The 19,618-nt window shown below is 48.3% G+C and overlaps 1 protein-coding gene across 14 annotated transcripts in view; it reads left to right on the forward strand.

The window, feature by feature from the left end:
* Positions 1-15,985, forward strand: part of ANKS6 (ankyrin repeat and sterile alpha motif domain containing 6) — a 67,639-nt gene extending 51,654 nt beyond the window's left edge. For 2 of the 14 annotated variants that reach the window (XR_007146170.1, XR_007146178.1), the window contains exons 15-21: positions 350-481; positions 818-915; positions 1,386-1,583; positions 5,430-5,529; positions 8,090-8,144; positions 8,412-8,518; positions 9,348-10,395. Coding sequence is in view for 1 of the 14 variants with exons in the window: in XM_047829435.1 (XP_047685391.1) it covers positions 350-481; positions 796-810 (147 nt within the window). In the remaining 13 variants the exon portion in view is untranslated. Of the gene's footprint in view, positions 1-349; positions 482-795; positions 1,302-1,385; positions 1,584-5,429; positions 5,530-8,089; positions 8,145-8,411; positions 8,519-9,347; positions 10,396-14,589 lie in introns of those variants that run through there. The other 12 variants (XR_007146172.1, XR_007146175.1, XR_007146179.1 and 9 more) reach the window with 12 other exon arrangements.
* Positions 15,986-19,618: the final 3,633 nt, after the last annotated feature.

Here is a 19,618-nt window from a genome sequence, read left to right on the forward strand (position 1 = left end):
GAAATACACCTGCTGTGACACAGACAAACCTTGAAAACATTACGCCAGGTGAAAGAAGCCAGACACAAGAGACTACATACTCTGTGATTCCATTAGTATGAAGTGTCCAGAATAGGCAAATACGTAGAGATGACCAGAGTTTGGGGGGGCCGAGGAAATGTGGAGTAACTGCTTAATGGGTAGGGGCTTTCCTTTGGGGGTGATGAAAAAGTTCTGGAACTAAATGATATGGTTGTAAATTGTGGATGTATTTAATGCCACTAAGTTGGGTACTTTAAAATGGTTAGAGTGGTTAAGTTTTTATCTATTTTTGTATCTATTTTATCATAATTTTTAATAAAAAAAAAAGGAGAAAGAAGAGGGGAGCTCATCACCTGGCTGGTTTTCCATCCCTCTCCTGTCAGTCTGCTCATCTCCACCTTGTCATCAGTGTGAAAGGTCCGTGACCACCCTGGGGTCTTCGACACTCCCATGTGCACAGGTACACCCAGTTTTCTGTCCCCTTCATCAGAGGGTAGAGATGGGTGGAGGGTCTCTGGCCAGTGTCTCCAGAGCCTATTACAGAAAACCCTCATGAATGAGGCGGGCCACCCCTGTCCCTCGTCCTGGCTCTAGGGAAGCAAGCCCCTTTGGAAGGCGGGGACCTTCTCCAGGCGCCAGGTCACCTCATGTGCTCCAGGCTGCTTGCCCCTCTCCGGCTCTCATTTCTTTTCCCCAAGGGTCTCAGAGCTTCTCTGCTTCACGTGCTCACAGCTCTTTCAGTTGAATAATTGTCTCTACTTTCCTCACAATCAGAAACACTCCCTTTGAGTCGCAGATGGGTGTTTTCAGAAGCCCTTCTGCGTTGGCATGGACACCCACTGGATGAAGGACTTCTTCAGCTGTTGAGTTGATGCCTCCGAGGGACCCAGGCCCGTGAGCTCCCACTTATCCCACTGCAGCACCCACCAGCCCTGCGCCCCAACCTCCCTCTGCCCAGTCCCACATGCCCCTGCCCTGCCACCAGGGGTCCTCCCAAGACAGCCCCTAAACCACACGCCACAGGCTAATCTCCATTCAGAGTCTGCTCCCAGACTGCGAGCAGGGACTTTATAAATGGGGGAGGCCTTGTGTGCGTGGAGGGGAACCTCAGCCACGAAGAAGGATGTCAGCACTGTCACTGCCACTTCTGTAGGTTGGCTTCATCTGTGAGGTGACCTCAGGGCAAACTGATTTTAGTAACTTCTCACAAGGGACAGTGATTAAGAACCTGAGTCAGAATCCTCTGAGAGAATGCCCCCCCAGGGCAGCTGGGGCCACAGGCTGGGGTGGGGGATGGGGGGGGGTAGTGTGGGTGGTGGGAGTCTTAGGTAAGCAAAGCTCTGTTTCCTCCTTGTTGGAATGAGAGCTGACACGCTCCCTCGGCAGACACTGATGGAACACCGTCACAGGCACCGGGGATGCACTGAGGGGGCCAAAGCAAAGTCGCCGCCTTCGCAGAGTTTATGATCCACGAGGGGTGATAAAAATCCTGGCTCTCAGGGCACTGTGAGGATTAACTGAGCTGTTCCAAGTCAAGTGCTCAGCACAGTGCCTGGTACAGGGTGAGTGTTCAAGGGGCAGCAGCCACTTGTAAGTGTTCATCTTTCTCTCTGTTCCTTGGGGGTCAGGGTGCAGGGAGCCTTGCAGCAGCCACAGTGCGGGGAATATTGTGCTCCTGCCACATGAACGTACCCTGAGCGGCTAGCTGTCAGAGGAGCTGGCTTAGGGACCTGCAACAAGGGCCTGGGATGCACCCAACCAAATGAATTGCAGGCATGAATGGAAAACATTTGTTTATTGCCAAGCAGTGAACTTAGTGCACATAATTGAGTTTACAATCTGCAATTACATAAGGAAGAATACAGAACAAAGAATTGGACACAAAAGCACAAGGTGCAGACTGTGTTCTTTAGACCTGTGTAATAGCTCTACTTTGATCCACGTTCTACCGTGTGCTTGTACATGGATCACTTAGCATTCCTAGGTCACCTTGCCTTTTTTAATTTAAGTTTATTTTTCTTTTTAAAGAACTGCATAAGTCATTATCAATGAGTATATTCTGATGTGCAAGATGTGACACATTTACATTTTTACATCCTCTATTGAGAGCCCTAAGATCGGGTATAGCTTTCACCAGAGCTCTGGGGGGTTCCAGGATACAGAGCCCTGGGCCTGGGGGGCCTGGGGAGTCCTTCTCCTGATGGAAATCTCCCACCTTGGAAAACTCTCCAGATGGGCTCCCAAACTTCCTGAGTTTTGGGGCTTATAACTGGAGGCCTATGGCCATGGCTGTCTGTATGGTTGACTGGTAGTAACACTTGGATGGTGTTTTCTTGGAAGCTACAGCCTTGCTACTCAAAGTCTGGTCCTTGGACCAGTAGGCTTGACATCCTTTGGATGCTGGTGAGAAATTCAGGTGTGCCCCACATTACTGAGCCCAAACCTGATCTTCACAAGGCCCCCCAGGGGATGTGTGCACATGCTGTAGTGTGAGAGAGGGCGCTCTCCAAGTACCCTTCCATGCATTAATTTCATGCACAACATCTGCATGAACGCTGAGACGCTGTCATCTTTTACACAGAGAGGGAAACTGGCTCCAACAAGCAAAATGATCTGCCCAAGGTCACATGATGTTTAGAGTAGAACCCAGGCTTCTCACACCTACTGAATCCAGTAAGCGCTGATTGTGCTTTTTTTAAAAAAAAATTTTAATGTTTATTTCTGAGAGAGCATGAGTGGGGGAGGGGCAGAGAGAGAGGAAGACACAGAATCCAAAGCAGGCTCCAGGCTCTGAGCTGTCAGCCCAGAGCCCGATGTGGGGCTCGAACTCACAAACCGTGAGATCATGACCTGAGCTGAAGTCGGTCGCTCAACCGACTGAGCCACCCAGGCACCCCGATTGTGCTTTTACACACATACTAATTGAATCCCCTCAGCCATCCGGAAGTATCATTATTACTACCCCATTTCACAGATGAGGAAAATGAGGCACAGAGAAGTTAACTTGCCTAGAGATGCCACAACTTGATCTCGACCCAATATAGGTATAGGATTCACCCCTTAGAAACCCTAAGCAAGTAGAAAGTCTGCAGGCCAGGGCATTCATATCCATCCTGGCGAAGCAGACCCCACATGAGTTTCAAAGCCATAAAGCCTGGGTTTGAGTCCTGCTGACACGTCTGTGGGCTGAGAAGACAGATGAGCTCATCTCTGAGGCCTTGGTTTTCCTGTCTGTAAAATGGAGAGAAAAGCAAATGCTGTCTGGCAAGGCCCTGGTGAGGAGTAAACGAGACCATAAGTACTGGAGTGTGTTGTAAACTGTAAAGTGCTATGCACATGCCGCTTACTGGCTTTATTCTCCAGGGACCCTGGCACAATGGTGGAAGAGGAAGCAGCTTGGAGAACGGGGAAGTTGCAGTAGGTGGAACTTAGGGGTTGTCATGGGAACCAAAGCTCCGAGGCTGATCAAGGCAGGAAATACCATCTGGTTTTAAACACCAAAAAGCCTCGACTCACACTGGACTTATTTCTGTAAACAGCAGAATTAACATCATCCTGTAGCAGTAATGTCAGCCCGGAGCAATCTAGATACTGTCTTTATGCTGATTTCCCTGGTCAGATCCAGACAAAGCACCTAAGGAACTCCTTATCCATTAGCTGTCACTTCCAAAAAAAAAGAAAAAATGTGGAAAAGTCACTTAGTAAATCTGAACTTAAACGGAAAGAAAAGATGCTGGGAGATGCTTTCCCACCCCTCCTAGGCTTTGCAAGCACGGAGGGAAGGCTGGAGATGACAGCAGTGGGGGGGGGGGGGGGGGCTGGAACCCCAGGCAGAGCTGACCCTGGAAGGGTGCTTAGAGAGGATCTCACCTCCCCTCCAAATTATGAGAGATAAAACAGGCCCAGAGTGGGATGGTGCCTGCCCAAGGTCACACAGCAAATCAGTGACAAAACTGAAACTTGCATCTAAGTGTCTCAATGATAAAGTCAGCATTTTTTCCTCTTCGCCAATCGCTGCTTCCTTTGGTATTTGCTCCAGCATTGTCATGTTGCTCCCTGGGAAACATGAGACTGGGGATTTCTCTGGTTCCCCATGGGCTCTGCAAGATGAGAAGCAGAGCGTTTCTTGAGTCCTGCACCTCCCAGGGATTCGACTCAGGAAGCCATTGTTTCTTTGTTGGGAACAACAAGATTTTTGTAGACCACATGAGCCCAAGTGAATCAGGGTGAAATTTTAAAAACAAGAGGGTGATGCTTTTGAGTTTTCAAAATCTAGAGGACTACCCAGCTTTTGTTGGCGGCTCCAAATTCAGCAGAGGTCTGGGGACGAAGGTTTTTTTTCATGGCGGGGAGGGGGGACTTGCGCCAGGAATCATTTGAGCTGAGAATCATTCTCTGCTGGAGATGTACCCAGGGTGGCTGCTGCTGTGTAGACTGGCTTTCTCTGAGCCTGTTTTCCCGGGTGCACCGTGAGGCAGATCCCACGTGACCACCTCTGAGGTCCCTTCCAGCTCTGACATTCTGTGACTTGCTAATCACTTTTTAAGAAAGGAAAGAAGACCCACTGCTCCTAGAGCCAGCCTGATACTTTGTTCAACAGTTGGCATGGACCCAAGTTGAGAAGCATCAGCATTGGCCCTTCAGCTCCTTGCTGGCTGGGTCCTGGGAATTTCCCATGAATGGGGCTTGGCTGGAAATAGTTGCTATCCAGCCTCAAGGAGCAAGGGACATCGGAGACCACTGTCCCCAGTCATAGCCCCAGGACCCTTAGCCTAAGCTGGCAGGTGACACCCAGAGGTAGCAATGACACAGAGCATGCCTATGGCTGTGTTTACCCCAAGTCACCCTGCCTCACCCTCAGACCCCCAGGTTCTTCCCTCAAGCCCCTCTGTCCTGTGTCGGCCCACCAGGTCACAGGTAGCATCATCTCCCGGCAGTGGAGCAGGGCCTGGGGACCTGGGACATCTTCTGGCCCCACAGGCCTGAGGGAAAAACCTCACTCCCGGGGATGGCCTTGGTTTTTCTGGATCCCGCTGTATTAATGAGAAGCTGCACTCCTAGGGGCTGTCACTCACCTTCTGTCCCTTGGGGTAGGCGAAGTCTTCCCACCCTTTTCCCGCTTGCTCGGAGCCATAGGAACCACCTCACTGCCATCTCAAGGGAGCCCCCAAGTCTCAGCAGGGGATCCCTGGGGCTGCCAGGGCTACAAGAGTGCCTGAGCCAGGGGAGGGGAGGGAAGCTCTGGGCTGCACCATCTGCATTTGGGTTCCCAGGGCAGGAAGAGGGGGACTGTGGCTCTTTCATATTTCCCAGGAGTTAACTTTTTGGCCTGAAAGAACTTGAGAAATGTCTGATGGAAGAGCCAAAGCCCCCATCCCAGACAGTTCCATGTTTCTGTTGTTTTGCAGGCTCTTTGGCAGCTTCCCAGGTGTGATCTGAAATGGGCCCTGTATGTGGAGGGCAGGGAGAGGAAGGAAGGAAGAGGAAGAGGCAGGCCCCTCCAGATGGGTAGGTGGCAGGTTTGATAAGCAAGAGAACTTACATAAGAGGCTTGTCTTGGACGCCGCAAGACGAGTAGATCTCCACACCCACCCACCACCTCTTAAAAGTTTGTTCAGAGGCCTTAACTGGGTTAAGTCATGTATACATCCAGATGGTCTTAACACCACCTTGCTATCCCAAGGCCATGTCCTTGGGGCAGCCCCTGGGAGCAGGAAAGGCAAGAGGAACCCGCAGTGCAAGGACAGGGGAGGGACGGGGAGCCTCTCGTGTTGGGGTCCAGCTCCCAGGTCAACCAGCGGTCACGTCCCCTCAGTAACCTCCTCCGACAATTTCCAGTCCAACTAAGGGCAAGGTTATAGCAATCCTAGTTGTTTAAGCCTGGGAACTGACTTAACCTCTCTGCACCCCTGACTCTCAGCCTTGCCATCTGTAAGATGGGGGTACTAAATTTCTCTTCCTGTGATGGCTGGGAAAATTAAATGAAAAAAAGAAACCTTAGTGCCTAGCACACAGTAGGTGCTTTAAAAATCTATAATTGCAGGGGCACCTGGATGGCTCAGTCGGTTAAGCATCTGACTCTTGATTTCAGCTCAGGCCATGATCTCCTGATTCATTCATGAGTTCGAGTCCCACATCGAGCTCTGTACTGGCAGCACAGAGCCTGCTTGGGATTCATATTCTCTCTCTCTCTCTCTCTCTCTCTCTCTCTCTCTCTTTCTCTCTTTCTCTCTTTCTCTCTTTCTCTCTTTCTTTCCTGTCTCTTTGTCCCTCCTGTGCACTATCTCTCTCAAAATAAATAAATAAACTTAAAAAAAACCCTATTACTAAAGAAAGATCTACAAAAAATGCAAACACTTCATTTCCACTCTCTAAAGCTTCTTTGGACAGGTATCCATGGTAAATGTCATTTCCACGTTGGGGGAAACTGAGCTCAAAGCAGTGGGGTGACTTACGGGAAACCTCAGAGTGGCCACATGCTGGAGTGGGGTCTGTCCAACATGTATCCAAAGCTCCTTCTGTCTCCTCGCAACCATGTACAGCTTTCTGAATACTTTGATGAAATGAGGGGAATGGAAATGAACTTGAGATGCATATATTTCCTTGAGACACGGCACCTGAGAAAAGTGAGAACTGAGAAATGCCAACTTTCAATTTTCTATTTACTTCCTTTCCTTACAGTTTCCTGACAGGGGCCTGGTTTGGAAACCAATTTTGTTGCATGTGTCTTTCCTTCATATTCTGCCTTGCTATTTGCAACTGTGGTGTTGTTTGTGAAGACAATGTCTAGTATGTTCTCTGGGAAGCTGACACCCAGAAAACAAAGGTTTCTTTAGCGATGAATACGCAGCCTGGGAACAGAGCAGAGAACATCTCCGTGAGACAATAGCTCAAAACTGGGCCATGGAGGGAACTTGGAGAAAAGACCAAGCTTCTTGCCCTCTCTCTGCAGTTGCACACTTAGAGAATTACAGCACAGCACAGCCAGGGGACATGACCCACCCACGGTGATAGCACTGGCAAATTGTAGGTTTAACTACATCAAAACTGAAGATTTCTTTTCATTAAAAATTGTTTTTAATGTTTATTTTTGAGAGGGGTGGGAGGACAGAGCACAACCGGAGTGGGGGGTGGGGTGCAGAGAGAGAGAGGGAGACACAGAATCTGAAGCAGGCTCCAAGCTCTGACCTGTCAGCACAGAGCCCAACGTGGGGCTCAAACTCACAAACTGAAAGATCATGACCTGAGCTGAAGCTGGACGCTTAACCAACTGAGCCACCCATGCGCCCCTAAAGATTTCTTTAAAAATTTCTTTTAAGTTCATTTGTTTATTTTTAAGAGAGAGATAGAATGAATGGGAGAAGGGCAGAGAGAGAGAGAATCCCAAGCAGACTCCACACTGTCAGCACAGAGCCGAACGTGGGGCTCGAACTCACAAACCGTGAGATTATGACGTGAGCTGAAGCCAAGAGTTAGATGCTTAACTGACTGAGCCACCCAGGTTAAAGATTTCTTTTTAAATGAAGGTCACAAAGCTGATACAGAGGGAAGAGATGTTTTCAATGCCTAAATCTGACAAGGGGCTCACAAGGGGCTAAGAGCTAGATTTATACAGGAACTATTTGCAAACCAGGAAGAAGCCATTTCACAGAAGCAGAAACTCGTATAAATATATGCAGAGATGCTCAACCTCACCGGTCATTGAGAAAAACCCAAACTACAACAGCAAGATTCAATTTCTTACCCATCAATTTAAAAAATGAGAAAGTTGGATAATGCTAAGTGTTGTTAAGGATGTGGGCTGTGTGAAGCGGCACAGCCATCTGGAGAGCAGTCTGGCAGGTTTTCGTGACATTGGGTATGTGCCCACTGCGGAGCCAGCCCCAGGCTGTGTGCCCTGAGATACGTGTTCCTTGTCCTCTGCTGCTGCGTTGCTCTGTATTGAGTGGCTCTGGTCCCTGCAGGCGGTGTTTTCCAGGTTCCTTGTCAGCTGGCTCCACTAAGAGGCACTGACAGGAAGTTGGAGGACAGAAGGGAGAAACCAGGGTATCTCTCGTCCTCTCTTCAGCCACAGGTGGCATCTCCAAGCAGCAGCTGTGCCTCCTTCCAAGGGACCAGGACTGGTGAGTTATGACTCCAGATTTACCAGATAACCCCTCCCCTCTCTGGTCCTCCTGTAGCACTTCTCCACTGTTGCTAATTTCTGGCTGCTTCACTGTCCCCATGTAGCTTCTCAGCCTTTCCATTCTCCAAGTAACCAATTCCCTGCATGCAAGTCCCTGTGTTTTAAACACTCAAGCTGATTCTGTTGCCTGGTTAGACTGATTCACATCCCAGGATCCGCGCAGTCCCAAATCCTAGGTATGCACTTTAGAGCCACTCCCCTGCAGGTGCACAAGGAGAGATGTCTGAGAATGTCTGTCTACAGTGTTTGTGAAAACGGAGAGGTGGAGGGGGCGTGGCCACCCATTGCCAGAGGGACGGATATTGTACAAGGGTAGGTAACATGTGACGTGTAAGCACATTGAAGGGGTGACCATGTTGGGGGGTGGGGGAGGAATGGGGACCAAGGATGAAGCAGAAAACAAAGCAGAAGGGCGTTGCATGGAATGAATGAATGATGAATGTGTCTTGAGCCGAGGAAGTCGTTAACTCAACTTCTGCAAATGAGGTTAAAAATGTACATTATGCCTTGAAAAGATGAGCGGGAAAAGAATATGATTGTCCAGGCAGAAAGCATAACGTGTGAAGAGCAGAGGCCTAAAAACGGCCTGTCCAGGGAACAGCCAGATGTGACATGTGGCCCATGGCCAGTACCGTGCCCACTGGAATTACGGAATGTCAGCTGCACTCAAAAGATCTTAAAGATCTGTGTAACCTCTCTTGGTATAGATGGGGAAACTGAGGTCTGGAGAGGGTCAGGGATACCCACGGTCTTGCTGTGGCAACTCATCCAGAGCCCAGGTTTCCTGACCCCGTTTGGGGAATTTCTAAGTTCTACTAAGTTCTTCACTCTGTGCCAGGCACTGTGCAGGCCCTGGGGACACAGCCCCTGCCCTCCAGGGCTGCACTCATGGGAACAGGACAGGCACAGAGTCAAACAGGTCAAACAGCCCTGATGTGTGCAGTGGTGGCAGGGAACACCGACGGGTAGGTGGCCCCAGTGAACTAGGTCTCTCGGTGTCTATGATGGTTTGAAGTCCTCTCCCCTTGAGTCTGGGCTAGGTCTGTGACTTGCTGCCCCATGAAATGTGATGGAGGTGACATTGTCCCTGTTCTGGGCCTAAACCATAAGAGAGCCTGGGGTTTCTGCTTTTTCCTCTCAGAGTCCTGAGCTGACACATAAAAAACTGGCTACCCTCCTGGGGAAGCCTCATGGAGAGACTGTGCACAGAGGCCATGTGGAAAGGGAGAGTCTCCAAGACTAACTGGAAAGACAGAGAATCCCAAATGTGCCAGCGTCCCCAGCTGAGCCCAGCCTACGGCCAACCTGCCAACTGAATGCAGCCACATGAGTGACCAACCAGCAAGACCAGCAGAACTGCCCAGCTGAGCCCAGCTCAGATAATAGTCATAAGCAAAACGGTTGCTATTTTAAGCCACAGAATCTTGGAGTGGTTTGTGATGGCAGCAATGGATTACCAAAACATGCAGTGTCAAGTGAATAGTGAGGGGACAAAATGAGAACAGGGTACACGGAGGGCCAGAAGGAGTGACAATGAATCTGACCAGGAGGATTCTGAGAGCCGAGCAGGAAAAAGTGAAGATGAGTCTTGGGCATCATCAGTGCAATTCAACAGACGCCCTCCGAGGACCTACTACCTGCCAGGCCCTGGGTGGGGCTGAAGAGGAGGCAGAGAAAGACAGCTGCGGCCTGGTGGGCAAGGGGTCTTGAGCACTGGCAGTGATGGTGCGAGGAGGTTGGACGTGCTCGGTGGGAGACAGGGGCTGAGCGCTCCGAAGGGAGAGGGCTTGTCTCCTTGGAGGAGTGACCAGGGAAGACTTCATGGAGGAGGTGGAATTTAATGTGGGCTCTGAAAACTGGACGTGGTTTAGAGTTAGAGGGAAAAGCTTTCCAGGTGGAGGGTATCGTGTGCACAGCAGTACAGAGCTGGGATGGTTGGCCTGTCGGGACCGGAAGCGGCCAGTACGGAAGCTGATCAGATCTCCACAATGAGGGACACTGGTCCTGCTCTGTCTTGGCTAAATCCCCCAAACACATGTATACAGAGATACTGTAACAGCAGCAAGCCCTAGTAACACTCTGGTTACGTGAGGTAGGGAGGAAATGCCCCCCAAATGAGCGATATTTCTTCCAAAGTGAGTTCATGTTATCATTGTGGATTGGGAGACAAATAAATGCCTAAGAATAGACACAGAACATTAATTTTTTATTGATCATAATATCATTTTCGTGAACATTAAAAATGTAGACTTTGGCAAGAAATAATTTTCACAAAAAGAGAGAAAAGATATTTGGAGGGGCGTGGCATTTCTCCTTTCCCGTGCCTTTGATCTTCCTGCCAGCCATTTCAGGAGAATGGACCTGTTGGGGTATCATAGTGGGGGTAGTAGAGCATAGGGTAATAGGGTAGAGGGCCCTGGAGGCTTTCAGACCCGGCTTAGAATCCCAGCACTGCCCTTTTCTAGTTATAAAGTGCCAAACTCAGAGCGCAGCCCCTGGTAAAAGCCCAGCACGCTCTTGGAGTTGTTAAAATTACCCATGATCATCATTCACGCTATTTTAAAAGAAGGAAGCTGAGGCCAAGGAGCTTCCCAAGTGCCAGCACACTGGGAACAAAATGCAGTACCCATGTCTCCTTCTTGGGTTCCCTCTGTTTCTCTTCCCTGCACCCCACCTCCCTTCCTTGCTCTTAGGGTCTGCGTCATTACGCGACAGGGGTGCTGAAGTGAGAAACATTGAACTCCAGGTCCTATGACCCTTCTGGGGTGTTTCTTGAGGACCTCCAAGGTGACAATAAATCAAACTGACTCCCTTGGAGACTCATACCAGCATAAGATAGAAGAACATGCAAGCCACGGGGGATCTTGCTAAAAGAAACAAGCAATGAGGCATCAGGTATCCACTTTTAACAAAGGGAACAGAAACAATAGGAGAAGCTAGAAAATCAACAGTTCACTTAACCTTAAACTATGGTGTGCTAGAAAAGACAGGTTGGCCTCTTAAATACAGATTTATAGCCCCAAAGTTTGTCACTTCTGTGCTCGCTTGACATTCAGCCTACGACTCCATTTTATCTTCTGTAAAATGGGCATAAGAATGCCTTACAGAATTATTAATGAGACCAATTAATGAGATAATATATAGAAAGGACATTGTGCCCTAGATTGTATTGAAGAGATATTCTGGGGGTACAAACACTGAAGCTGTGTGTCTGTGCTTTCCTCTGCCAAGGGGATCCCCAGATTCTCCACAGGGTCCCTAACTCTCCCCAGATAAGTTTATGTTTTAGAGAGTGAAGGGTTTTACTTTGTTTCTAATATAAGATTAACCCTAATATTGAAAAAAATCAAAGCATAAATACAAAGAAAATTGAAGAGGAAAAGTGATAGTAGACAGTAGAAACCAAATGTAGTGGGGTTTTTCTTCAATCTTTTTGTTGTTTTGTTGTTGGGATTCTTTTTAATGAACTGAGTCATCCTCTAGCTGAACGTCTCAAAATGAAAATATAAGAGGGAGAAAAATAGAACCAAAAGCAATAATAAAACAGCAAAGTGGTACAGGAAGCTTTTTTTTCTTTAATAAAAGAAATATATGCTCATAGTAAACAACAAAAAAATCAAACAGTACAGAAGGATAGAAGGTGAAAAATAAATCTCTTTTTCCCCTTCCATTACTTCTCTCTCTCGGTCCTATTAGCCAGAGGTCACTGCTCTTAACAGCAAGAAACTTTTTATTTGTTTCTTTCACATTGCAACTGATTGTATCCATCTTTTAAAGGAGAAGATGGAATTTAGAAAATTCCCAGAGGCATCTAATTTGCTAAAAGATAATGAACATCGTATAAAAGAATTAAGTGCTTTCCAAGATCCTGACAAAATAAAGATATCAATCAAAAAAACTCCCCAAAGGAAGTCCAGATGGCCATGCAATTGAACTTTATCATGCTCATCGGCCTGGCAATCTCCATGCCCTTGAAATACCGAAGAAAACCATCCAACAGAAAGCAACACCTGATACATATAGTGAATTCTTCATCAAGCTGATCTAAAACTGGAGCAAATCCTATAAAGCTGTTAGCCTGTTCAGGATCCCTGATGAACCTAGGCGCAGAGTTCCTTCCAAACTAGTCTTTTATTTATTTATTTTAAGTGTTTATTTATTTTTGAGAGAGAGAGTGTGAGTGAGGGAGGGGCAGAGAGAGAGGGGGACAGGATCCGAAGCAGGCTCTTTGCTGATGGCAGAGAGCGCGATGTGGGGCTTGAACTCATGAACTGTGAGATAATGACCTGGGCCCAAGTCAGATGCTTAACTGACTGAGCCACCCAGGCATCCCCCAAACCAGTCTTTCAAACATAGGCACAGGTCCATCTGGAGTCAGAAGATCTTATACTTCCTTGTGCAAGATGGTGTAATACCAGGAAGATACGGTACCATTAATCACAGCGAGTCGATCATCCCAAAGCATCTGATGACGTACACTGTATTTCCAAATTTTAGAAGCACGTGGAAAATGATAGAACATGCTGGAGTTTACTAAAATCAGCTATGGAATTTGAACAGCTGGAATGTTAAGGAAAGGGCAAAGAGTAACCGAAATATCACTAAAGTCAGATGCCGGCCTACCTGTGTCCTTTGCTATTTAATATACTATAGAGCTGGACTGGGGGATAGGGCAGAGGGAGTAACTGATTTTGTTAGGAAAAGGCAAATGAAAAGGCTCACTGTTGTTATTTAAAGCTTGGAGCAAGATTGGCAGGATAGGATGTACAGCTTCCTGTCTCAGCGCGCTCCTGAAAACCAGGCCATAAATAAGATCCTTGAAAAGCAAATCATATTTACCCGATAGGAAGGATGTCATAATTGAAGCTTGCTTTGCTGATTAAGGATTTGGCATTAAATTAATCATATGTAGCCTTCCCCCTCCAAGCTGTGCCAGCCCCAGGGAAGTGAGACTCCCCCACTCTCACCTGGCCCTCCGTACCCTGGAAGGAAAGGGTAATCCTCTGCCCTTTGTGGCGAACCTCATGAAGAGCCACATGGAGGGGACTTCCCCACGGCACCCCCTCTCCCCATTGTAGAAACACATGTAGAAGGCGTTCAGGTAATAATGAAAAACGCACACCTATTCATTCAACAAACCCAGATTGTGTGCTTGTGTGTGCCTATGGTCTCACATGTGGAAGAGGACGCAGAGAGGTAGACTAACTATATGACACAGTGTGGTGTCAGAGACTCTTTCTAGAATGTGCTGAGATAAAAAAAATGAAAAACTGTATTTCATCGAATCTAAGACACCATTATTTTATGTATCACTGAGAAAGGAAAAAATACTGCCAATTATAAGATGCCATCAATGGCAAGGTGCATCCTGATGCTAGAGACGAATACAAATGTGGGTCTCAGAATGGGTGAAATGTGGTAATTAACTTTTAAAGAAGTGATAAGTGATACCTCTCAGCATGAGCCAAGCCTCACCATGGGAGCTGGGAGAAGGTAGCAATTACTTCTGCTGGGTGACTAGAGGAGGCATCACAGGGACGTGACATCTGATCTCAGTCGTGAAGGATTTCACCAATGGGAGGAAGAGTGGGAAGAACATTCAGGTTGAAGGAATAGCACAAGCAAAAGTTACGGAGGCAGAAAAGGGCAGGCATGATTATGGACCTGCTAATACGTCCTGAGTAGTTAGAAGGCATGGGGAGATAGAGCGGGTGCGAAGCTGGGACCACTGAAGCCAGATTGTCAGTGGCCTATAACCCCAGTCTTGGGAGTTAGTGCCCCATAGATGACAGGGAGCCATAGAATGTTTTGAGCTGTGAGGACATGATTGGAGCCAAGGGTCGGAGAGGTTTGTCTGGCAGGGTAAATGCAGGGTAGGTTGAAGGGTGAGACCAGAGGTAGGGATACAGGTGAGACTTGCAACCGGCCCAGCTGGGGGCGGGTGGAGACAAAACCAAGGGGCCCCACACGGATCCACGTGATCAAGTCAGATTGTGAAGGGCTAAGGCCACAAGGCCATGAGAATAAAAGACCCACAATCACACACAACAATATGGATAAATCTCACAAACGCAACGTTGAGTGAGAGAAGCCAGACACAAAAGAGGACACAGGCAGTGATTCCATTTTGTACCAAGACCAAGAAAAGGCCCAGACCAATCTACAGGGTTAGCAGTCAGGATGCCGGTTACCCTGAGGGAGGATAGTGACTGGCAGGGACCCAACGGGGGCTTCTGGGTGCTGGTCATGTTCTGGTTCTTGGTGCTGTTTATATGGGCGTGTTCACTTTATGAAAACTGACTGACCTGTGAATTAATATTTGTGCACTTTCTGCCTGTATGTTGTGGTTTGATACAATTAACCCCCCTCTCCCCACCCCCCAGTTCGGGACACAGAAACTGGAAGTAGAGGTCTAGAACGGAGGAGCCTGCAGGAACACGCAGCCACCCAATGCCAGAATGAGTCACAGTCCACTCAAGAGGCTTCCCGCAGTGCACTTGGAGCGGGTATGAGCAGATGAAGAAAGGAATGAAGAACTTTCTCACCTCTGGGCCTATGACAGAGGCACACCAGACGTATTGGTGGAGAATGACCAGCAAACAAATAGTGGGGCGAGCAGAATTACAAGGGAAAGGAGAGATGAGGAGAATTTCAGGGAGCACCTAGGTGCATTCAGTGAGCCCATGGAGTGCCTGTGAGGGCAGGGCGGGAAACTGTGGATGGGATCCAGGCAGAGCAACTAAGCATCCTTTGGGAGATGAGTGAAAGGGAGTGCAGAGAGCGGGGGACACAACCGAGTCTGGGAGTCCTGAGAGGCTAAAAGGGTGAGGTCAGCAACATGGAATTTGGGTGTTGACCCTCAGTGGCTTTCTAGAAGTCCTGGTTTTACAAATGCCGTGTGATCACACAGAGAAGAGAGGGATGGATGGTCCCTAGGCGTGGATGTGGGTTCACCACCAACCAGCCCAGCCACACTCACCCGTAATCGTGGCTACTAATGTGGATGCCCTTAACAGTCTGGAACATGGGGACATAATCACGAGTGAAATGTTTTGGCCCTGTTCACAGGCCCCTGCGTGAAACTGCTGGTCAGCAGGCTCAGGGAGATCTGGCTTGCTGTTCATCTGAAACAGCACAACAACAAGTCCACAGAGAGCAAACCTGGGGCTCTTAGAGGACCACAGTGTGATGTGGCTGCCGGCAAAATGCGGGTGGCCCCAGACTGCAAGGACAGCAGCCCAGAGGCCTGAACACAGAGGGATGCTCCTGTTATTCTGTGTGCTTCTTGGTCCATATGGAGGGCTTGTGGTCAGTTCTGACATCACTCAAAGAAAACCATGAGCAGACTAGTGGCCAGGGAAAGTTGAGGAACCTGGGGACATCCCTCTGAGGAAGAGGTGACTTGGTTGGGGGTGGTACGCGGCATTACTTGTGAGCTGTCTTTGGTGAAGGACACCATGGATGAGGGAGAGACTCCAGCAGCAGACTGGGATCCAGAGTGAATGCCACAGCAAGGCTGACTTTGGTGGAGCACACAACCGCCATCGACCGAATAACGGCATGGGAGCCTCAGGAAGCATTGATCTTGCCACTGATCTGCTGGTATTATTACTATAATTGTTATTAGTTGCATGCCTAACAAGAGCTAGGTACTGTGTTAAGTACCTTACATGCACGTATGCATTATCTTACTAAGGGAGTTAATGATATGAAAAGTGCTCAGAACAGCGCCTGGCACACGTGAGTACTCAAAGTACATTCGCTGTTGTAATTATTTAATCTTCACAATAAACTTGCTGTGAAAGAGGAATTGTTTATTCTCACTTCACAGACAAGGAAACTGAAGGTCAGGAGAGTGAGCGACTCCCCCAAAGTTGCACCACTAATGACTGGTGAGCCAGACTTTGAGCCCAGGACTACCTGCTTCCTAAAGTTTGATGAGTGGTTAGACCAGAAACTTTCCCGTCTGGCCAAGGTTCTGTTCCTAAACTGTACCTCTTGTTCATTGATAACCCCCTTTGTAAAGGATCTTATTGTTTGTGAAACTGTAAATGAGGGGGGCTTTTGGCCCCCTCGCCAGTCTGTGTCCTTTTGGAGATGCTCAGTTATGACTAAACTGCCTGCCTACGTCTGCTCGGGGCTTGTCCAGCCGATATGGAACAAGCCGCTATGTCCGTCCTTCCTCTGTCGTCAAACTGACAAAGAACACGGTGGAAGGAGTGGCTCCGGGCTCTTCTGGTCGACCCCAGGTTCGGCCTCAACTCCGGAAGGGTTTAGTCATAGACTCTCCCCAGGCCAGATGCTCTCCCCGGACACCTCAGGAGGAGGGCCAGCTTCATCTCTGTTTTGGTGAGGGACCCTGGCCAAGTCATTTTACATTTTTCTGGTGTTGAGCCTCAGGGGCGTTCTTTAGTTCTTTAAGACTATTAACTTCTCAGTCATAGAAGGGCATCTTCAAGGAGAGGCATGTGGAGTAGAGAAATGTGCAGGAGTTTGGGGTCAGACAGACCGGGTTTGGGCTCTGTCACTGTCTCTGCCAAGTATCATTAAGCATGGTATTTAATCCATCTGGACTTCAGTCTTGTAATTGGTGAAACTGGGATCCTAACACCTATTTTTCAGACAGTTGTGAAGATTAAGATGATGCATACCAAGGTGTCTGGCACAGAGTAGGTAGGTGTTTAATAAATGGCAGCTATTATTATTACTCGAACTGTGTCACCAGACCACATTTGATGCCTGAAACCCAATTTTACGGTTTAAAAAACATGCCTTGTGAGAAGAGAAAAGCGACTTAGATTCATTCAGCTAATCTTTTTTGGAGCCATCATTCATAACTTATCCATTAAAAAAAAGAACTGAAAACAAACAATGTATTTAAACAAAAAACCAGCTGAGCTACTTGGTTGACAGAAGCACTTCAATGCAAACACGAATAGGAAATACGTGGGGGAAAGAGAAGAAATACATGAGAGAGGTTTGTAAGATGGCTTATGGTTTTGGGGGGTTTTTGGTTTTGTTTGAAGAAAAAAGTACAAGAAGAACTCCCTGCTGTTGGAGCAAGAGCAGAGGCAGACATGGATGATGGGATCGATTGGGAACAGGGTGTTGGAAACTGGAGCCAGTCCCTGGGAGGAGACAGCTGCCACATGGCAGATCCCTGCCGCTGGCACCAGCGTGGCAAGGGGTGTCCAGCCCTGCCTGGAAAAAGGACAGACAGCAGGGGGAAGCCTGGTTATCCTCCCAGGGTCGGGATCCTGCTCAAAGACAGCCAGATGGACCCTGGAGCCCCCAACATCCTCTGAAAGAGAATGGGCATCATCTTTCAAAGCAGCCCCAGCCTCGAAGCCAGGGTTTGGAGACTGGCTTCTGGTTCTTGTGTGTAGGGAGAGGGCATGGGAGAAAGTATTGCTAAGATGAGAATTTAAGCCATACAGACCTGGGCTGACGCTTTCTTAAGTCTTTACTGAGTCCCTTGTAAGGTAGATGAGCCTGTAAATCAGTGTTTCCCACAGTCCTAGGACTTGGCATCTGCTGATGCATATTATTCCATTAATAATGAGAAGAACAAGGGCACCTGGGTGGCTCAGTCGGTTGAGCGTCCGACTTTGGCTCAGGTCATGATCTCACTGTTTGTGGGTTTGAGCCCCGCATCAGGCTCTGCTGACAGCTCGGAGCCTGGAACCTGCTTCCAATTCTGTGTCTCCCTCTCTCTCTGCCCCTCCCCCGCTCATGCTCTGTCTCTCTCAAAGATGAATAAACATTAAAAAATTTTAAGACTATAATGAGAAGAACATTAACCTAAAGGCTTCTGTTTGCGCCCTGGTTCCTGCCCCTATATGTGGCTTATTATCAGCCTCCTAGCTGATCGCCCTGCTTCCACCTTTTTCACCTTCCCTCGCTTGTCAATGATTCTTCACTCTGCAGCCAGATTGATCCTGTTCAAATACATCGGATCGTGTCACTGTTCCACTCAATACCCTCAGTGGTTCCCCAGTTCATCAGGTGCAATCGGTCCTACCTGATCCCGGCCTGTCTTGACCTTGGGTACTGCCACTTTTCCCTTTGCTCACTCTGCTCCAGACACACCAGCTTCCTGACTGTTCCTTGAACATGCCAGGCACACTCCTGTCTCAGAGCCTCTGGCCTTGCTGTTCCTCCACCTGGAACACTCTTTGCATGTCTTGCTTACTTACTTCTTTGAGGTCTTTGCTGAAGAGTCACCTCAGTATGTCCTTCTGTGACCCCCTATTTCAAATTGTAGCCCCACTCTGTCAGTTTCAACCCTCTTTCCTGCTTTATTTGTTCTCCAAAGCACTTTTCACAAGCTGACATGCTAAGATGTCTCCTTACTATTTCTGTTTATTATTTCTCTCTCTCTCTCCACTAGAATGTAAATTTTATGACAGTGGGGATTTTAGTTTGGCTTGTATATTCTTGCCTCCTCAGCTCCTAGGACACTGCCCAGCACATAGTAGATGCTGTAAACCATTTGTTGAAGGAATGAATGATTATTATAAAGCAAGAGGCTGGACTCCAGCTGTAGGGGGATATTGACTCGAGGCTGGTGACCGAGGCAGAAACTCAGACCTAGGAAGCATGCCAGGAATCCAGTTATCCAAACTGAAACACAGGCCAGGGTAGGATCTGGGAACCAGAGGGATGCCCAGGCATTAAAAGTAAGTATGAGATCAGAACCTGGCCTGGAGCCAGGCCGACGAGAGTGTTGAAGCTGGTGATCTTCAGGTCAGGGCTGGTCCCAGCCACATGTCCTGGGGCAAGGTCACCCCATAAGTGGAGACAGAGGGGGCTGAAAGGCAGGTTGCTGGGCAGGGCCTTCAACCACTTAGTAAATGTCAAGGAAAGTTATCCCAGCTTTCAACTTATTCCCAGATGTAGGTGTCAGTGGATAATCCATATTGGCATGGCTTACAAGGAAAACACAAATGACTAAGGGAAAACAGGAAAATGCTCCTTCAGAGACCTGAACTGAGAAGTTGAGGAAGGGCAGATGCCTGGAACCTATGACCAGGAGGATATCTGTCATGTCAAGTGAGACACCAGCTAAGCAAGATTACCTGTCATCTGGACCATTTTTGGTTTTGTTCCTGGAGATGCTCTGGTGAACTCTGCCCACGCAAACCCTCCAGCTATGTGCAGCTCAGGAGTGGTGTCTGCAGAAGTCTAGAAAGAGGAGTTGGGACAGAGAGAACTTGGCCTGGGTTCCCCAGAGCTGTCCAGGGTACTCTCGAGGAGTTGGGCTCAGCCTCTCCTCTCTGTCCTCATACTTCCTGATAATCTAGCCTGTGATTCAGGGCTGTCCCTACCTCACTCCAGAAGAGCAAGGCTGTGGACATCATCTGGTTCAACTCCTTCACCACATACCTAAGAGAACGGAGGTTCAGAACAATC

This window comes from Prionailurus viverrinus, chromosome D4, assembly GCF_022837055.1.
Source record: "Prionailurus viverrinus isolate Anna chromosome D4, UM_Priviv_1.0, whole genome shotgun sequence".
NCBI classification, from domain to species: Eukaryota; Metazoa; Chordata; class Mammalia; order Carnivora; family Felidae; genus Prionailurus; species Prionailurus viverrinus.